This window comes from Lynx rufus, unplaced genomic scaffold (genome assembly GCF_022079265.1).
Source record: "Lynx rufus isolate CCGP_SWC_20201006 ecotype Redwood Valley unplaced genomic scaffold, mLynRuf1.p SCAF_4, whole genome shotgun sequence".
Classification (NCBI taxonomy): Eukaryota; Metazoa; Chordata; class Mammalia; order Carnivora; family Felidae; genus Lynx; species Lynx rufus.
The window spans coordinates 99,585,283-99,608,159 of NW_025814856.1; the positions used below are offsets into that span (position 1 = coordinate 99,585,283).

At 40.1% G+C, this 22,877-nt stretch overlaps 1 protein-coding gene across 4 annotated transcripts in view; it reads left to right on the plus strand.

Annotated features, from left to right (window-relative positions):
- Positions 1-22,877, plus strand: part of DYNC1I1 (dynein cytoplasmic 1 intermediate chain 1) — a 283,160-nt gene that overhangs the window by 34,780 nt on the left and 225,503 nt on the right. For all 4 annotated transcript variants that reach the window (XM_047096199.1, XM_047096201.1, XM_047096200.1 and 1 more), the window contains one exon: positions 8,591-8,706. In XM_047096199.1, the coding sequence (XP_046952155.1) occupies positions 8,591-8,706 (116 nt within the window). The remainder of the gene's footprint in view (positions 1-8,590; positions 8,707-22,877) is intronic.

Genomic DNA, 22,877 nt, shown 5'->3' on the forward strand with positions numbered 1-22,877 from the left:
GGTAGAGGATATTTTCTGTTCCACACTAGCAGCAGGATTTTCATAAAACTTTATTCTTTTTTTTATTCCATTTCAGAAAAATGAGTATGACCAGTTGGCAAGGATGTCTGCTTATACTTTGGTCCTAAGTGACTTAAAGAATTGTTTAAATGTATAGCTTTATGTTGCAACTTCTACAGAAGGTTGTTCATGAATATTAAGTCAGTAAAAGGCCATTTCAACCAAATTTTTATATTATTATTGTTTTTTATGTAATATTGGAGAGAACACACTTCTGTACTGCCTGTTCTTGTAATTCTGAACTTTCAGTTTTCCTTTGTAAGGTGGACACGTGACAGCAGAACCCCCACTCATATTGCCAAGCTGTATTGTAACCGTGACTATTTTGACTTTTCTCTTATCCTGGAAATTTGCAAGATTTACTTGTGTTATGAAATTCAAGGCAAACCCTTTGGCTGTGCCTGTTGACTGAGCCAGACTTGACATTTGCTTCTGTTCAGCAAAAATACTTTAGCTGCCAAACTAATATCTCTGCACAGTAAGAAGTAAATATCATGGAAATGAAATAAATACCTCTCAAGTGATTTTTAAAATGTGAACATAGAAAATGGAAACTCATCTCTTTTGAGGTAATCAGAAAAGGTCAGCCATCAAGTTGCTTTCCAGTTCTTGGAGGAAAACACCCACTTGGAACATAGGTGATAAAGGGAGTGTGGTAAGGGGCTGCCTGCCAGGTTCACTTCCATTGTGTGGCGCCCTGTTGTCACCTTTCCTCCACGTGGTGTCCCATTCCCAATGCAGGGAATCGGTTCTTGAGATGTCACACCTTGACACAACTAATTATACTATGGTACAGTGTTTGGAAAACAAATTACCCTTTGTCATTTCATATTACGTGAGTTTCTGTGCCCTTGGCTGCCTATTTTCTTTCTTTCTATGGATGCAGCATTTTCTCATCTGACTCTCATTTGGTGGCTTCCAGGGCCATAATTTCTGTTTTGTCTTCTTTTCTGAGCTTTGGTCTTATATCTCGTACAATGGGATAACCCTTCACCAGAAACTCATCCACTGAGGTACTCATTTTTTACCCCAAGGCATATCTTTCTGTGGATTCCTCTGTCTTCCAGTTACACCATTCACTTTTCTTCCCATAAGGCATGAGGCCTTGAAATAATCACCAGTCTGCTCCTTTTCCTTCACCCTCCATACCAAGTAAACTGCTAAGGTCTACCTTCATTTCTTTTCTAGAGTCACCAAAGTATGGCATATCCTTTCTGTTCCCTGTGCCATAACTACTGAGTGCTTTCTTATCACCTTGGACCAAGTCTCCACATTTCTTAGACTGCCGGTCACAAATCCAATAACCATGTCTCTGGCTGCCTCCTTTGAATTAATGCTTTGCCTGGATTTTCTCTTTGGTTACTGAACCCACCCACCCTCTGCTTGTAGATCCTTTTGCGGTTCCCCCACACTCAGGTTGTAAGGTCCCACACACAGCCTCTGGTTGCTCACTTGTCAAAAAGAGATTTGATACCATTCTTTACATGGTTGCTATGCTAACAAGTTTGAAATGTTTCTTTGCAGTGGTCAATTTCTTACTCAGTAACTTTCAGTAATTTCTCATTATCTACAGCATGAAGTTCAAGTTCTTTAGCCCAAGATTTTAAGCCCTCTAAGAATAATCTGTTCACAGTGTACCTCTCAAAACTTAATCTTCCATTGCTCTTCAGCTTAAAACTTTTTTTTTTCCTGAAAACTTGATCTGTCAGGTATGAAATGTGAATTTGGTCTCCAGATCTTTTTGCACAAGACTGCCTCCCTAGGTTACCCTCGTCATTCCTTTCTACCTGAGTAGACTCACCTATCTTATCCTTCAAGACTCACATCAGGCCTTCAGTCTCAGTGAAACTTTATTTATTGAAGCACATGGTAATCTGCCCATTATACTCTCCTGTCCCACTTACTGTGTGGATCACTTATGTTGGCTTTTATTATTTGCTACTTTTCATTCTTATTTGCCTTTTGATGTATATGTTTGATCTCTTTATTCTGCTCATAATGTTAGGATCTGGGAGAGTGTCATGTTTCAAAAATTGTGGTTGCTGATAATGATGTTGGCTGAAGTGGTTCCTTTGCCAGTTGTCAAAGACACTGTGCATACCCACATAAGACGTTTGGACAAGAAGGAAAATGGAACCATTCCCATTCTTGCTGTCTTAGGAAATCTTCTTTGAGAAGCCTCAAGGAATTTTAGAAGCAGCACTAGAAACATTCTTTGGCGGCACCATTAATGTTTCATGGGATGAAATATTCACATGCAAATATGCAGGAATAAAACCCAGCAGGATTGAGTCTGGGTCCAGTGAAGACATTCTTTTATTCCTTAGCCTTGACCTACTTTGGCATCTGGCTGAATAACTCCTTGTCTCTGAGAATATCTGTTCTGGGTTTTATCTGCATGAGTTCCAAGTCTCTTGGAGGCACCCCACCTTTATTTTTAAAGGCAATAGATAGTAGTTTCTTTGACAACTAGTGGGTGTTCTTTAGCACTCCACATGTAGGCCCAAAACAATGGCTGTCTCCATATTTTCAGGTTGCAGGTGCACTGGCTTTAGAAGCTGAAGTTCTGATGCTCGTGGCTTTGAAAAGAATGGAGACCTTTTCAGAACATAGGCACAAGACCAGGGTATCCCATTTTGGTAGATAATGCTTTGCTTTGCAAGTATTTTCTCTCTTTAGTATTAAAGAATGTTTAAAGTATTAAACACTTAAAAAATATCAGTGAAGTTTTTCTTCAACTGTCATCCACTTTTGAAACGGGAGCCACATAGTATATATTTATTCGAATTCCAATGGCAATGCGCATGTTTCTCATGCTGTTAATGATAGGACAGAATCCTTCTATTTGGGATATAACCATTACTTTCGTCAACTTTGGTAGACATCATAGACAATGCTTAGGTCACACTTGGGGTTTTCCTCTTTCTTGAATAACGAAATTTGTAAGCAGCTTAGCAAAGTCATGCTAACCTTACTGTGGTTGGATAGATATCAGTTGAACTCAAAACAGAAAAAATAATGGGGGTCTGTCTCCACTCATTCAAGGGAGTAGTTTTCTTCTTGTGATTCAGAATGTCCAACCAAGGACAAATGGACAGAACCTGGGTAGATTGGACTATGCTGTGGTGAACTGGAAACGTTTACATCCTGAGCACCAGCCAGTGACCTTCTCAGACTTCAGATAGCTTCACTTTTTTATTCCTTGTCAAAGAAACATTGCAACTTTCCTCAGCCAGCTTGTTAAGCCAAATTGACAGGATTAGTTGACAAGGAGGCTTCCAGGACTTTTAGTGGGAGTCCCACCCCAGCCCTGGGGAGATATGGGCCCTCTGTCATTCTAGGACCATGCCAAGTTAGCTTGTGAGGGATCGGGGTTCATTGCCCAGTGTCTCTGGCATCCTCTGCTTGACTCTTTAGTTTTTAGATATAGGAAAGACTTGCACTGGTCTCTTTGCCTGCCTCTTACCTCTTCTTCATCTTTGTTCATCTTTGCATCTGGCCCGTCTCATAGAGCTTTATAAACTTGGTCCAGGGACATCCTCTCCTCCCTTTTCAGTGGGACTAAGGCCTCATCCTCTAGGAATTGGCTACAGTCGGGGATCCCCAGGTGAATATGGTTAAATGGTGAAGTCTCTGTCCAGTATTTCTAACTCATTGGTACTCAGGCTTTAATGGGCATTGGAATCACTGGACTCTGCCCGCAGTGTTTCTGGTTCAGTAGTTTTCAGGTGGGGCCTGTGAATTTGCATTCTTACCTGTTCCCAAACGGTACTGCGGCTGCTGGTCAAGGACCACACTTTGGGAGCCCCTGCTCTAGGACTTCTGTTTGGGTTCCCTCTATATTTATTAAATGTGGTCACAGTGAATCCAAATATATGAAGCCTTATTGTACTTCTTAAGTGACACTGACTCGCTCTCTTATGATTATTTAGAACATGATACACATTTAATTCGGTGTATTTAAAATTCTATTAAAGCCTCTTATTTTAGAATAAACTACCAAGGTGAAAATACACAGTATAATTTAATAATAATGCCATGTCCACCTGGTATTTGACAATTAAAATCTCAGTTTACACTTCTGTAGGATGCCTTCTGCCTTTCCCCTTTTCTAGTCTTCTCTTCTTCCCACCTTTCCTTCCTCAACCATTGATTTAGTGCCTCCTCTGTACCTGACACTGAACTGAGGCCCAAGCTACAGAGATGAATCAGTAAGGGATAAATAAGCAAGCTTGCAGTCATATCAGACATGAAAAGAGGTGAATACAGTGGCCTGTACGAGGGGTGATAGCAGAAGTATCTGCTTGTACGTAGGTGAAAGCATGAGCTTTGCAGGAGGGGGAGTGGGATGGCAGCTAAGTGATCCCAGAGCCAGAACTGAAGAGCCAATATAGAATTTATAGCCTGATTAGAAGGAAAAGGAATTATAGTAACATTAGTGCTACATTGTTTTTTTTTCCCCCTCTCTTGCTAAGCAGTTTAATTTGTATCCTTGTATAAGAGAAATATGAATTGATAAGGCTTGAATAAAAATAAAAAATATATGATGCTCAAAGTTCGTACTTAAAGGAAATAACTACTGTGTACTTCATGTCTTAAACATTTTATAATTTTTTCAGCTGATAAAATTGTAGAAATGTTTTTCTACAAAAAGGGAAGTTGAAGAAGGCCTCGATCACAGAGTTGTATAAATGGATGGATTCTGGATCTACTGACATGCAGGCCCCAGGACTGGTCTAGGAAATACTCAGAATGGAGGACTCAGAGAACACACCTAAGAGGAAGGTCTTTGCTGTGGAAGGGTGCCACCTACTGGCCAGCCTGTCTGAACCAGCTAGGACTGGGAACCATTGTATGGTGCTCACCTTGCAAACAGGATCCTTGGATTATGTGCCAATAATATAGGCCTCTCTGTGTCTCAGGAATCCTTTCTCATACTTATAAAATGATCACATGTGCTTGACCCTCTACTTATTAGGTTGTAAGAGTGTGCCTCAGTGAGGCGATGCTCATAAAGCATTAGGAAAAAAAATCAGAGGACAGGGTCTACAGAGAACAGTTTCTAAGAACATGGCCCTTAACTTGCTGTTTGACAGAGCCAAAGGCCTGGGTCTGTCACTTACTACCTTTGTGATTTTGAGCAAACGACTTACTATCGCTGAACCTTAATTTTTTAAAGTGTAAAATTGGAATAAGATGTAAAATTGTAATGAGGATATAATAAGATAATGCAGTGTTTATCTTCATTATAATTACACAGTTACTAAAGCAACAGCAGAATAGCCACAAAGTATAAAAGCATTTGCTATAAATGCAGCTGAATCAATGTGGAGACTGCAGGGAAAGACACAGTAATGTATCCATTACCCCATAAGAAGCATTATAAGCCGTTGCTTTAAAATTATAAATCATTTGAGACAAAATCACCCTCAAGGGAAAAGGACAAGTTCATTGATGTATCAATCAATCAGCACATGCGGAGAATCACTTCATCACAACTTAGCTTTTATTTATTCTTGTTGGCATGGGTTGAGTTGGGACCCTGGGTTTGCAAATACAGCATCAGAGAGGGACTGGTGGAAACTTTTTGATAGTTATTGAGAAAAGGAAACATTTTGTTTAGTGAGATAAGGTCACTCATGCAGACTAAATTTTGACAGCTGAGAAGTGTCATGGTGATAATGCTTTCAGTTAAAGGAAAAGCAAATAGGGTCTCCCAAGCAGCCAAAAGGATACATGTGCCCATATAAAGACATTGGTGGGTGATTCTCATGCTTCATTGAAAGAGATCATCTTCAAATCTGCTGTCTTAAAGAATCTTTAATATAGAGCATTCATAAATCTGTCCTCTCTGGTTTTTTAAAACAAATACAAGCATTACCAGTCAAAAATAAATAAATTAAAAATAGAGATGCTTAAGCCAGGAGCTGCTTGCTATGTGCCAGGCACAGAAGTAAGTGCTTTGCAAGTATTAGCTTCATTCTGTTTTCACAACCACTCAGTGATGTGTACCCACTTTACAGATAAGAAACTTGAGGCTTAGTAGGGTTTGTCACTTGTTCAAAGCTTTCACCTACCATTCGGTTGATAAGTGACCAAGCATAGAATTCGAAGCCGTATTTGTTTCTGAATGAGTCAATGACTTGACCATTATGCCATACTGTCTTATCAGTTGGTTTTGATTTGCCATGGTGGATTATCAAATTACATGTCAGCCTCCTATTTCCAGTGCCTGCTGATGGTTACCCATCAAGATAGGCCTATGGCTTATATCCCATCAGCAAGAAACCCTAGAATCCCTGCCTGAAGCTGTAGGTACCTTTCAGTGGGAGTATGGAGATCTCTGGGCCTCACATAGATGCCCGTAGAAGTCTAGGATCCAGGGCGATCCCTTCATGCCAGGGGTGGCTTCATTTGAAAAGGTGGGGCTGTCATACCAGCATACATTTCTTTCCATATCTTTGCTCGTGTGATGCAGCCTGACCTCTCTCGACCTCAGAAAGATGCCCTGGGCTATGAAACAGCAGGAGGGGCATTACCCCAAGCAGTCCTGGGGTGTCTATTCATGCTTGTTTTTTCAAGTGCTTGGAGAAAGACCTATTTCAGGAAAGAAAACATTCTTCTCTGACTTAAGATGTTAAACTAATACCTGAGTTTCTTACTTTGAAACTTTGAGCCTTTTACCTTGTTTGGCAACTTTGTTTCTAGTCTATTTTGTGTGTTTTCCACTAACTCTGTGTGAGGAGGCTGCACCGAGTTCTGGGAACCCAGCCTGACACTCTGCGGTGCAGACTTGTGAGTGAGTGAGGCTTGTGAGGCCCAGGCCTGTGTGCAGCTACGACTATGGTCCTGGTTATGGGCACTTCAGAGATGGCCAAACAGGCTTGTTTTCTAACCGGCGTTTAGAGAACTTTGTGCACATCTACTCTGTGCACATCTTTAGTATCACCTCAGTTGTTTGAGTAACTCCTAGAAAAGAAGAAAGACTTTTTTCCTAGAATGCTTGGGAGATTGTACAAGGAAATTTCCAGCTGTGACATGCATTTTTTAAATTTTATTATTGCTAGAAGTACTAAAAATACAATGAGTCTGTGCCATCTGCTAGTAATAATTAAAAACAATAATATGAATAAAATGTGCTTCTACTGGCCATAGAGAACTAGGGAGTGTAACTAGGATTCCCTGTATGTGCTATTGAGCTATGCATTTATTTCAGTTTTCATTACCTGTCAGAGAGAAGCATACATACTCTATGCCTGGAAATTTTTAAGAAACACAGTAGAATATGTCCCATCCTAATATTAAGTCTATTTGTTAAAAATAATGTTCCAGAAACTGTTTTAAGATATAAGTGTGGAAATTATGTACATATGTGCACATAATACATATGTAGTATATGCATCATATGTGTGTAGTATATATACGTTCCCATAACAATCCTAATAGCAAGTACTAGTAATATCTCCATTTTATAGATGACAAAACTGAGGTGCAGAGAGGTTAGGTACTTTGTTTAAGATCACACACACAGCTGGTAAGGGGGGGGGGGCTAGAGTCTATGCGCTTAACCACCAGACTCTGCTGCCGCCATGATTTGGATGTTCCTGGGGGACTCAGAAGGCACTTGAGATTTCTGCAGTAACTCAGAAACCACCATTAAGAGCCCTAGGTAGGAGTTGGCTTGGTGGAAAAGGCACTGGACCAGGATTCAGGCCAACAGTACTTTAACCATGTATGAGTTCTATATACCTGGACATGTCTCTTACACTGCATTTCATTTTCCTCATCTATAAAATGGAGATGGTGATAACATCTTCCCATATGCCTCCTAGAGGTGTTGTGAGAACAGATGACGGGATAGATGTTAGAAACATCTGAAAACACTTGAAGCGTGACATAAATATTTAGAAATTGTTTTGCACATGGTCACAGTTGGGGAATTCCAAGCTAAAATCCTATCACTCTTAGCCCAGTGCCCTCTTGACCCACCTATGCTTTAGCAATGTGCCTTTACACAGATTCACATGCTGATCTGTGTTATTTCCTCTTCTGGAGAACTGAGAAGTGTTACACTCCCTCTTGGAATGTGCTCCTCTCGATGCTATCATAGCAAACATGTTACCCCATTAAGAAATCATCTTTCTTTTCTTCTGACTTGAGAATCACTGCTTTTCCTTTGTCTATCTCATGTAAGAGGCTAGGATCTTGTATTACCAATGAAAATTCCCTTTATTGATTTAAAACAAGCAAAATCAAAGGTGCTCAGAATGGAAGCGTCTCCTCTGAGCCAGACCAAGACCTTGTTTTACAGATAGAAAAACTGAGGGTCAGCATGAGGGACCTATCTGACATCACCAGAAAATTAGGGCCAACGTGGGCCAAGAAGCCAAGTGTCCCAGCATCCAGCCCAAGCCCCTTGCACTGAGAAACTGCAGGTTGGGGTTTGTGTTGGTCCTGTGCGTTATTACTGATAGCTTTTCTGCAAAGAACACCTTCCCTCTTTTAAGTGTTTGTCCTTTGTTACTTACAGACGAAGACTGCACAGGCTGGGTGTGTCGAAGGTTACCCAGGTGGATTTTCTGCCCAGGGAAGTTGTGTCGTACTCCAAGGAGACCCAGACTCCTCTGGCTACACATCAGTCTGAAGGTAAATAAGCTATGTCTTTTGTTTGCTTTCCATATTATCTCTAGGAGAAATTGCCAGGGTGTCACATCCTTCTTGGTTTTTTATCTTTACCACAACCGATCTTCATAAGACATAAACATGATGACGCACTGAAAGTCCAGATCTCCTTTGGCTCAGATTTTGACAGTTCTGGACAGGGAACCTAGTGGTACTCCTCCAAAGGACCCATGAGCTTTAAAATGGATCACTTAGGTCACGCTTTGTCACAACTGTATGAGGAAGGACAAAATCATCACAGGATGACATTATAGAAACTTTTCTGAATTTTATCAGTAAAAACAATGTGTACATTAAGATTCATCATTTTCAGGAGTCAGCAAGTAGCAGAACACCACCTGTTCCTCAAAATAAAGTATTCTGAACTACAATCACAACCAGTCATTGGTGTCTATAGTCTTTGTGGCTACTTTCTTGCTGTTATGGTAGGATTGAGTAGCTGTGACACAGAACTTACATCTCATATAGCCAGAAATCTTTACTACAGTGTGGAACTTTGTAGAAAAACTTCGCTGACCCCTGATTGGCTTTGCCATTCAGATGACAACACACTAGAGTGCCTTACCATTTAAAACTTAAAATCTAAAATTTAAAAAAGTTTTCCATGCACACTCCACATAGGTGAATGGGAAGTGAATTCCATGCTTTCTTCATGCATACCAGAAAACGTCACGTGGAAAAGTCAGATGCAAATCCCAGTCATTAAAAAAAATACAGTAAGAGAAATTGAAGCTTATAAAATGCTCCCTAGAAATGAGACATTACACTCAAGCAGAAGAGATATATGTGTGTAAGAGTTGTTTACATTGTTGGAAAACAGCATGATTGGCATAGCTAGGCAAATTCTCTTTTTACTTTATGTTATTTTACTTTTTGGTGTGGTGAAGAGAATGTTAGAGTTTGGGTTTCATTGTCATCATGTAGTAAATACTGAACACAAGTCATGAGGATGGAAAATGATTTGAATGTCTTGCTTGCTTTACAGCGAATATATAAATTAGTGCAGTTGGGTTTGTGCAAGCTACAGAGATTTTCAATTTTGGTTCCAAACATGTAATGTCCAAAGCGAAGTGAAGTCTGATTCCTTGAAGTAGAGCATTGCCTACAGGTCTTCTGGAAACCTTTCCTGGGTAATACTGGGTGCTGCAGGGACAAGTCTTTGGTGACAGGGCCTCCATCTTTCAAATCTGAGAGTGAAATGAATTTTAGAAGCAAACAAGTAGCACCCTCTGGTGGTGGAATTTTAAACCAACCACTTAAACAACTTCAAGAACCTTCTATTAATGTGGCAGAAAATACAAAGTTAGAAAAGCTTTTTGGAGTTCACCTAGGCTATCCTTGGACCTCCAGGCAGATCAGAAAGATTATTAAAAAACAACCTCACCACCCAACCAAAACATTTGTTTGAGTTAATTTGCTGCCAGAGGTATTTGCAGGGCTGTAGCCTGAGGTATGTTTATTTAGCCCAAAATTTGACCCATAACATAAAGTTATACAACTGAAATCGGAGAAGGAGTGAATTATACTTTGAAAATGTGTAGACTTCAGATATTGGAAAGGGTACAGAAATATTTACAAGGGAAGATAAATTAAGGATGAAAAGGCATCAACTCTAAACTTTTAAACTGGAACACATCAAAAGGAAAAGCCTGGGCATTTGTTTTATTACTGCAAAGAGAGCTTGGGAGCCCTCATTATGCCGTGGTCCAAGCAGCAGGAAAGAAGGAATTTATTTCTCAGCTATTGGCAGAAGGTCTTCCTGTTTTGTTAACAAGATTCATAGAGGTTTTTTGTGGTGATGGGTGTTTCAATGGTTCAAATTCCACAATACAGATTTGAACTCAAAGCTAGCTACTGTAGCTCTAGACATTAAGCACTGCCCGATGGGTTTAGACTGGAAGAACTTTAGATTTGGGTTCAGCAAATTGTCCTCTTACCACAGATGATTCTTTGACCTTTGGCTGCCTGCAGTCGCCCAGCTGCCTGGCTGACAAAGGTGCCCACTGCTTGCCTTTTACCTGCTGGGTGAAGGGAGCTGGCAGAGGGGGAGCTTGGGGAAAGCAGCAGGCAGTTGCAGGGAGAATCGACCACATGGCAGGTTTGGGTTGGCTTCTGATTTGGGGCTTGAGCCATGGCAATGTTTTCATGACAACTGCAGCCATTCGGAGGTAGGAAACAATGAACTACTGAATTTTATGACACACTGAAGCTCTTGCATGGATAATATTTAAAACTGTGGTGTATCTAAGACCCATAGCATATTTTTACCCATAGTGTAGGAAAGAATACTATTTTTAAAGTCATTTTGTAACTATGGGAAACTCAACAATATTCAAACAAGTGAAATCAGAGCATTGATACATTCTATATCCACTGGAGTTCAAGTGCATTCAGTTTTTTACATGTTACCACTCTAAAATGAAGGGGAAGGTACTTTGCCTAAGCTTAAGCTTCTTTTCTCCACCAACATTCTCTTAACTTGTGATCATAATGGCCTGTTCTGAGAAACACTCCAGAGAGTGATTTAAACCAGGAAGATTGGGGAATGAAGTCCATGTGAATACTATTTTTTTTTTTCCAATTCAAATTTAGGTCATTAGTTGCAGAGAAAAAGGCTGAGAATAGGAAACACTGATTTGGGGAGCAGGTTATTTCTACTCCCAAAACATTTTAAACACATGCCTTTTATTCCCAAGTAGTAAGAAAGGAAAAAAATTATGCATCCCTGCCAAACTACCCGTGCGTTGCCTGTTATTAATACTCTCTGGACCGACTGTGACTTCCTGAAATTAGTTAGGAAGCCGGTCTTCTGCATCCTTATTATAGTAGGTAAGTGACTGGCTCATGCGAGGTACCCAATAAATGCTGTTGAATGACAGAGGTGATGATGCCACAGACATATTGGAAACTCCTAAGTTCTATAATGACCTCTGGGAGAATGAGGATTTCTTAGCTTGCTGGTAATGTGTAAGCTGCTCTGGAAGGAGGAGGAAGAAACTTACACAACCTGTTGATAGTTTTGAGGTATTCTCTGATCTTCCTCTCCTCTTCATGATATCTTATAAGTGGGAACTTAATGGCTTCATGTTGGCTACTCACCTTCCTTTTACTTCCTTCCCATGCCTTATTTCTTATACCCAAGAAAGGCCAACCTGCTTTCATTTTCCAAGGTGCCACACAGCCTCAGCCTCCATACACTCGCACCTACTGCCTCCCTGCCCGGAATGCCATCTCTCCTATTTGCCTTCCTTTGGGAAGTCAAAGGAAGAAGGGACGGTCAAAGGTCAGCTCCTTGGTAATTACACTTCCGGTAGGCATCCCTCCTACTGTGGGCACAGTGCATTTCTCCTTTATCGTGCTGCATTTAACAGTTATCTAAATGTCTGTCTGAAGCAGTCTGTGTGTCCTTCACTTCCATGCTGCACACAGTGCCTGGCACAAGGAAAGGGCTCAATGGACATCAATGGAAGAAATGGAGAATGACATGATACTGGAGGAATAAGAAAGAAGGAAGAGAAGGTGTTCACTATCTTTCAGGGAGGAAGGAGGATGATCTATGCATTACGGCTACATTGGTTTATGGATTTTTAAAGGAAAAGTCATGAGAGTGAGATTGTGTGGTAAGGGGAGTTCAGTGTTGCCATTTCTGCCAGGCCACTAATTTCAATCCTGGGGCTGGTGCAAGCATTAACTGCCGATGAACATGGCACAGTTCTGAGAATTGAAGGAGAAAATCATGGGATGACCAGGATAGAGCAAAGCAGTCACCAAGTTTTTACTGTGCAGAGAGCAGAGACACTATTTAAATACTTTGATCTTGGAAGAGGTGTGCAGAAAAGTGGCTACGGAAGGTTCTTTTTTCACATTTGTACTTTACAAACATTTTTTTTCTTAACTGGTTGAAGAGCATTTCCACTTCGGCTTCCCATCCTCTTCAGCATACACTTAATACAGAAGCTATAAGTATGAGGGTTGTCTAGAGTAGTCTAGTCTATCATTGTCCAATAGAAACATAATGAGCCATTAATTTTAATAATGTTTTATTTAATCCAACATGTTAAAAATATTATCATTTTAATATGTAGTCAGTATAAAAATTATCAATGAGATATTGTAGATTCTTTTTCTGTATTAAGTCTTCAAAATCTGGCTTGTATTTTACACTTAGGACATATCCCAATTCAGACACTTAATTTTCATTGGAAATACTTGAATAGTAATTAGATTTCTTAAAATTTACAGTTGAAACAGCAGATTCATATGCCACAGTTTCCCCAAACATATTTAAAAGCTTTTCAGTAATAGAATCAAATACCAGTGTTTGAAGTTAAATAAAAGTAAAAATGCAGTTCTTCTGTTGCATTAGCCACATCTCAAGTACTCAGTAGCCACCCGGGGTTAATAGCTCCTTTATTGGAAAGCTCAAGTCTACCACAGACCAGCATTTCACAGAGTCAGAAGCTGAGACCTTCAAAGCCAGCCTGGTGTTCACTTCATCATGGATGGACAGAGACACTTGGGTGAGGAGACCTCCCTGACTTATAGAGAGCTCCCCCAGGGGCATGATGATGTCATAAATTCTCTTCCTTTTTATGAGATCAGCTATGTCGAAGCAGGTGTCAGATGATTGGACAGGAGCAAAGTTGTATGCCCAGGAGGGCAAGTCCACAAATAAGCTTCATTCTGCCATGATAGAGACAATTGTGGGCTCTCCTCTGGGTTCTCCCTTCATAGACCTCCCATAAACAATGGGGTTTTCATTGTTTCTGCTGTGTCTTCATGCTATACAAAGGACTGCTAAAGACCGTGTATGACCTCCTTGTTAGGTCTCTACACTTAATGCCCTTTTCCCTCCTCCTGCTCCCCTCTCTTTCTGTGTGAAGTGATTGGAGACAGTGATCAAGATTTGAATTCTAAACTGCTTAAAGTTGAGTTCTAGATCTTCCTACACCTGGGGTATCTGGGTGACTCAGTCAGTTAAGCATCTGACCCTTGATTTCAGCTCAGGTCTTGATATCATTCATGAGTTCGAGTCCCGCATCAGGCTCTGTGTGGACAATGTGGAGCCTGCTTCAGATTCTGTGTCTCCTTCTCTCTCTCTGCCCTTCCCCCACTTGTGCTCTCTCTCTCTCTCTCTCTCAAAAACAAATAAACATTAAAAAAAAGTATTGTTAAAGAAGTGAGGTTTTATGTTTTTGCAATACTGATGTGCCAAAAATTTAGTATGTTTCCTTTGGTTTTGTAAATTATTAGTTAATGAAAATGTTATAATAATAGAGAAAAACATTTTAACCCACAGAGCTTTACAAAATTACAAAGAAAACAATTCCCACTTATAAACATGTTTTGGTAGCATAGAAATACAACAGGATAATCGATTTTAAAAAACTCTCAAAAATATACATATTTCATTGGGTCAAAATTCTGTGGGGGAGGTGAGAAAAATAACAATGTAAAATGACTCTTAAAGAAGACTTTGTTGTAGTAATTTCAAATGGATGCTGGTGGATATCATATCACTTTGGTAATGGCTTCCACTGGGTATATTTAAAAATGACTAGTGTGGGCACCTGGGTGGCTCAGTCAGTTAAGCATCTGACCCTTGATTTCAGCTCAGGTCATGATATCATTCATGAGTTTGAGTCCTGCATCAGGCTCTGTGCTGACAATGTGGAGCCTGCTTGGGATTCTGTCTCTCTCTCTTTCTGCCTCTCCCCTACTTGTGTACTTGCACTCTCCCTCTGTCTCTCAAAATAAGTAAACTTAAAAAAAATTTAAATCTCCCTACACCTTAGTGGCCCCAAGAGCGTAACTCTTTGTTACAAAATTGCCAAATAAAGTCATATTCCAGGGAATCAAAGTGGAAATATTTATTTGGAGCCTTAAATATGAAACCAGGCAGTTCTTAGGGTTATAATTTCTTAGTGGAAGCAAATCCTAAAACCTCTGAAGATAACATGGGAGACCACAGGCTTTGGGGTTATAGCCTTAGCTCAAGTTCTTCATCTGGTGATCACATTCTCTAAACATACTATTCAAAGAACAGCCAGGTATTTGGAGGTAACCCATGTTGGCATCTGGATGCAAATTAAAACTCCCTAGTGAAGATGACACACATTAATTTCATATTTAGTTTCAGTTCCATAGATAAGAATTGGTACTCTTCCAGAAGAATATTGACATCTGCCATGTTTTGCTTTCTTGAAATATGCCTGCTATTTCTCCTTTGACACTTAATTAAAGTTTTTTTTTTTTTTTTTTTTTTTTCTTTTTTTTTTTTTTTTTTTTTTATGAAGTTTATTGACAAATTGGTTTCCATACAACACCCAGTGCTCATCCCAAAAGGTGCCCTCCTCAGTACCCATCACCCACCCGCCCCTCCCTCCCACCCCCCATCAACCCTCAGTTTGTTCTCAGTTTTTAACAGTCTCTTATGCTTTGGCTCTCTCCCACTCTAACGTCTTTTTTTTTTTCTCCCTTCCCCTCCCCCATGGGTTCCTGTTGAGTTTCTCAGGATCCACATAAGAGTGAAACCATATGGTATCTGTCTTTCTCTGTATGGCTTATTTCACTTAGCATCACACTCTCCAGTTCCATCCACGTTGCTACAAAAGGCCATATTTCATTCTTTCTCATTGCCACGTAGTATTCCATTGTGTATATAAACCACAATTTCTTTATCCATTCATCAGTTGATGGACATTTAGGCTCTTTCCATAATTTGGCTATTGTTGAGAGTGCTGCTATGAACATTGGGGTACAAGTGCCCCTATGCATCAGTACTCCTGTATCCCTTGGGTAGATTCCTAGCAGTGCTATTGCTGGGTCATAGGGTAGGTCTATTTTTAATTTTCTGAGGAACCTCCACACTGTTTTCCAGAGCGGCTGCACCAATTTGCATTCCCACCAACAGTGCAAGAGGGTTCCCGTTTCTCCACATCCTCTCCAGCATCTATAGTCTCCTGATTTGTTCATTTTGGCCACTCTGACTGGCGTGAGGTGATACCTGAGTGTGGTTTTGATTTGTATTTCCCTGATAAGGAGCGACGCTGAACATCTTTTAAAGTTTTAATCTTCTTTCAGAGCTAACTGTAGAGGCTTCAGGCCCATTGTTAACAAAGTCAGTGGCTGAGGGATCCTCTCCTAGCATATTAGTTTTCTTTAGTAGTGTTAACCTCGTATCATCTTGGCAAGTCTCTTGAAAGACAAAACCAAACCAAAACAAACAAACAAACAAACAAACAAACACAAAAAGATGGGCTACTTTAGGAACATAGACATTTTAGACATTATTTTTTATTTTTTTTTAAATTTTTTTTTCAACGTTTATTTATTTTTGGGACAGAGAGAGACAGAGCATGAACGGGAGAGGGGCAGAGAGAGAGGGAGACACAGAATCGGAAACAGGCTCCAGGCTCTGAGCCATCAGCCCAGAGCCTGACGCGGGGCTCGAACTCACGGACCGCGAGATCATGACCTGGCTGAAGTCGGACGCTTAACCGACTGCGCCACCCAGGCGCCCCTAGACATTATTTTTTAGATATTATTTACATTGAATAGACAAATTTTCTGGTTAAAAAAAAAAAAAGATAGTTGTTTTCCCTGTCTCTGAAACACCTTTTTAGCTGTTGGTCAGGAGAGCTTTGATGGCTTGGTTCTTGATTTAGATTGCACATTAAAATAAATACTGGCTTAGATGCTAGCCAGTCTTGATATCCCAAAGGAGAAGCTTCACGGTCAAAGTTAACTTACTATTTTACGCACCTAGTGATAGATGGTACAGTCAAATAAATTAATTTATCCAAAATATTCTTTCCAATTAAAAACAGAAGCGTTTTTAACTAAGGAAACCAGAATGCAATAAAAAAAAACAAAATGCAGAGCAAGCCTTGGTGCCGGTGCACACTGCCTTATTTCCTATACTTCTGTTATCTGTAGTTCTATACAAGGGGATGGGAATTGAGAAAAATGGCTCTAGAGCATCATGTAAACTTTAAGCTCAAAATGAGATTTTGTCGTGGTTACAATACCATACTGGAAAATAAACTGTTATATCTTAGGCAGATGGTCTAGTAACTTTCTGTTTAACCATCAGTTAGCTAACTAACTTAATTAATTAACTAACATAATATACTCTCTAGGTCAAGGGCTAATGTGCTGATGGAGTTCAGAAGTAAAAGATTTTGCATGAAATAAAAACATTATTCTTCTAAAGCTACTATGATGGATCCACCCCGTTAGTATTTCTTACAACCTTAAGGTATCCTAAAGGGCCTCTTCATAGCAGGAAGATGAATAATGAGGCTCAACTAAGGCTACAGGACTGGAAGCTCATGTTAAGTACACAAAAGCAGTTCTAAGATTTTTTTTTCTAATCTGACTCCAAGTCTTACACATTGTAGGTGGATGATCTAAGTAAATTTCACTGAAAAAAATAACTAGTACCAAATTATAGACCAGATATCAAGTAAATATGTAATCTTAGATCACTAACTGCTTCTCCCAGGTCCATTTACAAACAGAGTCCCCTTGACCCTTCAGGGCATTCCTTCTCATAGGTCCTTATCCCTGGTCACAGACACATTAATTCTGTGTACCACTAGAGCCTACCACAGTGCTTAATATTTGGTATGGGAATGGATGGATGACCTCACTTTGCTCAAAGATTAATCACAACTGTCTGCCTTATGAACCAGACAATGGAAGAGATAAAAGAAAAATAGGTCAAAAGGTAAGAGGTGAGGGAAATGCTCCAGACTTCAGTTTCAACCGCTAGAAACTATGGTTAATTTGAGTAAGAAAGAGCTTGAATGGCAGGATATTCTGTAACTGACAGAATAAACATGAGGATTGAAAAAGTAGGCTCAGAGGACAGGCAGAAACCAAGAGAAGCTTGGTACTAGTTATTTTTTCAGTGAAAGCTTACTTTCCAGATCCTGCTGGGATGATGCTCTGTGTGGCAGGTGGGATGATCAAGGTCCATCGATACAGCCAGAGAGCTGGCTCAGCCCTGATATAGGATGGCGAAGATGCAAAAAGAAATGAGGTGGGTCTCCTCCGGTTGTCAAGCAAGGCTTAGTGTAGGATGTGGTTTGGGGCTATTCCCAAGCCTCGGTACTTTTCCCCAAGTTCAGTTTTCCATTATTTACTAATCACCCCTGTCACGTTCACATGAGCAACTTGGTGAGTCTGGCAACTCAAAGGGCTTTATTCAGGAGCCCACAAAATTTAAAACTTGCTTTTGATTTTTGGCAGACATTTATGCAGATGTTTATCACAACCAGAGAAATTCCCTGGGTCTATGCCTTGAGCTAAAATATAGAGATTTGAGTTTGTCATCTCTTTTTTAAGCTGTCCAGTTTCATTAGAAGCATCCACCTCAACCTGATGTCTTTAAATTATTCCTGCCATTCACACTGTTCAGTGGCAGTGACACTTTGATCCCTTAAATCCTTCTTTTCAATGGACACTTCATTAAAGATCACCACAGGAGAAAAATTATCCAGCTATTTGTTATGGCTGACAGGTTCTCATTCCCAAACTCTGAGTTTTCATTTTCTTTAGCCCCTATTAGGGCAAATAACCAACACCAATTCCCTGAGTGATTCTCTTCTGATACTAATATCTGTTCCAGTCTGGGTTCATGGTTGCCAATAATAAAAATTAGCTCTGGTTAACCTAAACAGAACAAGGATTTGTTGGAAAGATAGGAGATACTTGATAGAATTGGTGAATTAGAATTAGGTCAGGAATGGAAAGAAGCAAGGCAGCCCTAACCTCTAATGTTACTGTATTTGAAATAAGACTTTTAGGATGTAATTAAGGCTAAATGAGGTCATCAGGATAGATTCCTAATCCAATAGGATTGATGGCGTTAGAAGAGGAGGAACAAAGAGATCTGTCTCTTTCTGTTTCCATGTGCACACACAGAGGAAAGGCCATGTGAGGACACAGTGAGGAGGCGTCTGCAAGCCAGGAAGGGAGCTCTGACAAACTGAATCGGCTAGTAACTTGATCTTAGACTTCCCAGCCTCCAGAACTGTGAGAAAATAAATTTCTGTTGTTTCAGCCACTCAGTCTATGGTATTTTGTGATGGCAGCCCACACTGATGGAGACAGCAGCTCTCAAGGTCATGCCACTGATGTCCGTTCAGGCTGGTAAGACCTGAGCATCCTGGACTTCCTGTTATTGGACACTCACAGTTACGTTCAGAATTTAATCTCTGTAGTCACTGTTGCATTGAAAACCTGTACTTCTCTATGAACCTTGACAATAGTCCCTTGAGGTTTAAAGAGCAGTATGGAAGTCCACTTAGCTAGACCTCGGTTACATGCCCTGCATTACTATGAGGGGCCAGGCAGAGGAATAACTCCCCTAGCCCCACTTCCATAATGCTAAGGGAAGCTCTGACTCTAATTTGATCTGTTTTGGTATACTCCCTTCCAAAAAATGTTTGGATGCTGGGCAGCCAAAAATATATATTTAAAAAATGCCTACTCTGATCTGAAAAGAAAAAAGGGGAGGATAAAAAATTATATTTATTATGTGCCCAGCAAGTTCATATACTTGCAGTGTTGCTATAGAATTTACCCATCTTATAAATCAGAAGTGCAAAGAGAATGGAGCCCCTTCATTTCGTCTGCAGCTATCTATAATACTACTGGCTGTCAAAGGAAAATGGAGAAAATGTATGAAATGAACGTTAGTGCAGTCTCTTATTTTTTAAACAGCGTCATTGGCATGTGCTGTTAAAACTGGGTGGAAACGCTCAAATGTCACTCCCACTTTCTTCCTAAGAAAGTGGCAAGTGTAGAGGAGATAGAGGTGAGGTTTACATGATCTCATGGTCTTGGTGGAGTGGGAGGGATGACAGGGACTCTGGCCTCTTGCCAGTCCTTGACAGTAAGCTGGCTTACATCTGCTGTTCTTTGATATGATGTTCTTTGACCACCTGGGCACCGGCAGCCAGTGCTACAGCATGTGGCTGGTGGACTAGCTTCTGTCCCTCTGCCTTGGCAATGTTCCTAGGAGTTCCTTCTTGATAATTCGATTTTCTCTCAGCTTTCACTGTCTCCAGACCTTGAGTCAATGCCCTGTCCTCTATCCAGCCCCTGGTCTAGAAGTCAATCCCCAGCCCAAGCCACATAGTCTCTTTATTTACAACAGGAGACCCTCATGGCAGAGTGGTCCTCGATTCAGTGTCCATACCTCAGAGGATCTGATGGAGGCTCAGCAGCACTCATCAGTTCTTCTGTTTTATCTTGCCGACCACCCGTAATGCTGGGGTGCCTTGTGGCAAATGAGACCTGCTGCATAATGGTCTCCTCCTAGATTCCCAAACAGGACAAGGGTCCCTGTGCTTCTCTCTTTTCAGTTTATTTAACATCACACCCTTCCCGATGCTTCTCTCCAGAAAGTGGAAGGTGGAAGTCCAGATATGTCTAAAAATGTCTCTCTTCTTCTTCTTCTTCTTCTTCTTCTTCTTCTTCTTCATGCTCCTTCCCTTGCCACTTACCTAGAAATAAACTCCTGTGTTTAACTTCCCCCATAGATTGGGGGAAGGTGTGCATGGAAGGAATGATCTTTACAGTTTCTGATATTCTAACTGGTAAGGAAAAGGAATTTGGAATATTCTTTCTCCTTCAATTAAACCTAACTCTGTTTTGAGAAGGGAACTGAATCTTGCCTGAGCTGCTTTATTTCCATTCTCTTGTATCAAATTCTCATCTCTCTTCTAGCAAATGAGTGCCCTAGGTAGACTAGAGTGAAGATCATTATGTTCAGAAAGACAAATAGAAAAGCACATTAATACTCTTCAAATATAAGTCCCACTGCATGCCAAAATGAAGAGGATGTTTCTGTTCATTGCTCTTCATCAATAATAGATTCAAGAAATACCAGGATTAAAGAAAATAACAGGGTATAATAAACCTTTTTATTTCCGGCAGAATAACAATTGCTATATTGACTAACTCAAGAAGTATATAAAGGTTTCACTTCCAGCATGGCAACATGGGGAGCTTTGTGGATTTGCTTCCCAGTAAAACTAGTGAGCATTATTAAAACACACACACACACACACACACACACACAGAGAACAAAAAACAAAAACAACACCTATTTAAGTCTCTGGAAATGATCCCAAGGGCATACAGAAAATGAAAAAAACATTTATTCAAGAAAACTTACTAAAACTTGGTAAGCACAGGAAGAGTCTGTGGTATTTGAACTCCCTCCTGTCTCTTCCTGGTTTAGCTTGTAGCAAAATGAGTGCAGCAAAGAACACAGACCTGCCTCTCCCACCAGCTCCCAGTTGGAAGGCTGCTACATTATCTTTCTGGGAGGGGCAGGACATTAGCATTTCCATATCTGCCACTAGATGTTATAGACCCTAAGTTTCAAGCAAATGCAACTGAGAGGTGGGTATTCTCTTCTTCAGCCTAGCCCAGACTTGAGGGATGGAGACTTTACCTTAGATTCAGCATTCTAAAAATTCTGTGGCCTCAGTCACCCCTCACCCTAATTCATAGGCAGAGCAGAGGTTCCACTTAGGGGAGGCAAACCAAATAGACCAGAGGCTACAGCAGGACCCCACTCTGCCAAGCATCCAGCTCTGAAAGCAGGGTGTCACTCAGAGAGAGGTATGCCACTGTTCCCTCCCTCAGTTCCACAGCCTTGGTTCAGAGATTTTGTTCAGGGGAAAAGGCAGTCCATAAAACATAGAGCTTCTTCCCAAAGAAGCTGACTTCATTTGTAACAGAGTGTGGGGATGTTCAGGCCAAAGGACATTCTCAAAACAGTGGAGGTTATGGTGTAAAGCAATTAAGAAGCAACTGGTAGATGCATTTGAGATAGAAGCGAAACCATAGGCTAGCTAGTTTACCAGATAGAACCACAGAAATAGACAGCTAAGAAGAGCCTTCCTAGGATCAGATAGTATCAAAAATTGATCTCAAAAACTATTTTTGTAAAGGACTCTGAATTTAATTGGATCAATCCATGGAGAAATTTGTGCTCCATGACATAGCATAATCTGCCAACAATTAGTGGAACTTAAGGATGGAGTATAGTCAAGAAAAGGGATAGTTTAAGGGACTGAAAAATATTGTCATTCTGGAATGACTTTGCACATGTCTGAGGCTACATCCTCCAAGGAGCAATGTCAGAGGCTTCACGCTATATGGGGAGGGGGGAGAACAGATTATACCAAAATAATTCTAGTCACTAAACAGATAAAGCAGCAAATAATAATAACCAACTCCTGGGGGGGGGGTGGAGGGAATCAACCAGAGCCCAGAATTTCTACTATATAATAACTAAAGTAACCAGTTTCCAACAACAACTACAAAAAATGTGAGGCATACAAAGAAAATGGAAAGTCTGACAGGAAAAAAGCAGGCAAAAAACCAAACCAAAACAAAATACACTGCCTATGAAAGTGAGCAGATGTTTGATACAACAGATAAAAACTTCAAAATAGTACTAGTTTCTCTCTCTCTTTCTATACACACACACACACACACAAATATATATATATATATATATATATGTATATATATATACATATATATATACATATATATAGACACATATATTTATGTATGTAAGTAAAGGTGTGCTTGTATTATTTCATCAAATAGAGAATATCAGCAAAGACATATAAGTTATAAAAAAAAGAACGAAATGTGTTCTGGATTTGAAAGGTATAAAAACTGAAAAAAAAAATCAGAAAGTACAGCAGTAAATTAAACTGGCAGAAGTAGCAAACTCAAAGATAGATTGATAGAAAGTATTCAATCTAATCATCAGAGAACAATGAGAATGAAGAAAAATGAGATCCTCAGAGAAATGTGGATACCATTAGGTGAACCAGCATTTATGTGTTGGGAGTGCCAGACAAAGGTGAGAGAGAAAGGAACAGGAAAAAATATTTGAAGAAATAATGGTTGAAAACTTCTAAAACTTGATGAAAACTTTAATCTACAAACCCAAAAGTGTCAACAAATTCCAAGTAGGATAAATTCAAAGAGTTTCACAAAAGACACATCTTAGTATAAATATTGAAAGCAGAAAGACAAAAATTAATTTTCACTTTCAAGGGAGCCCAATAGGATTAACACCTGACTTCTCATCA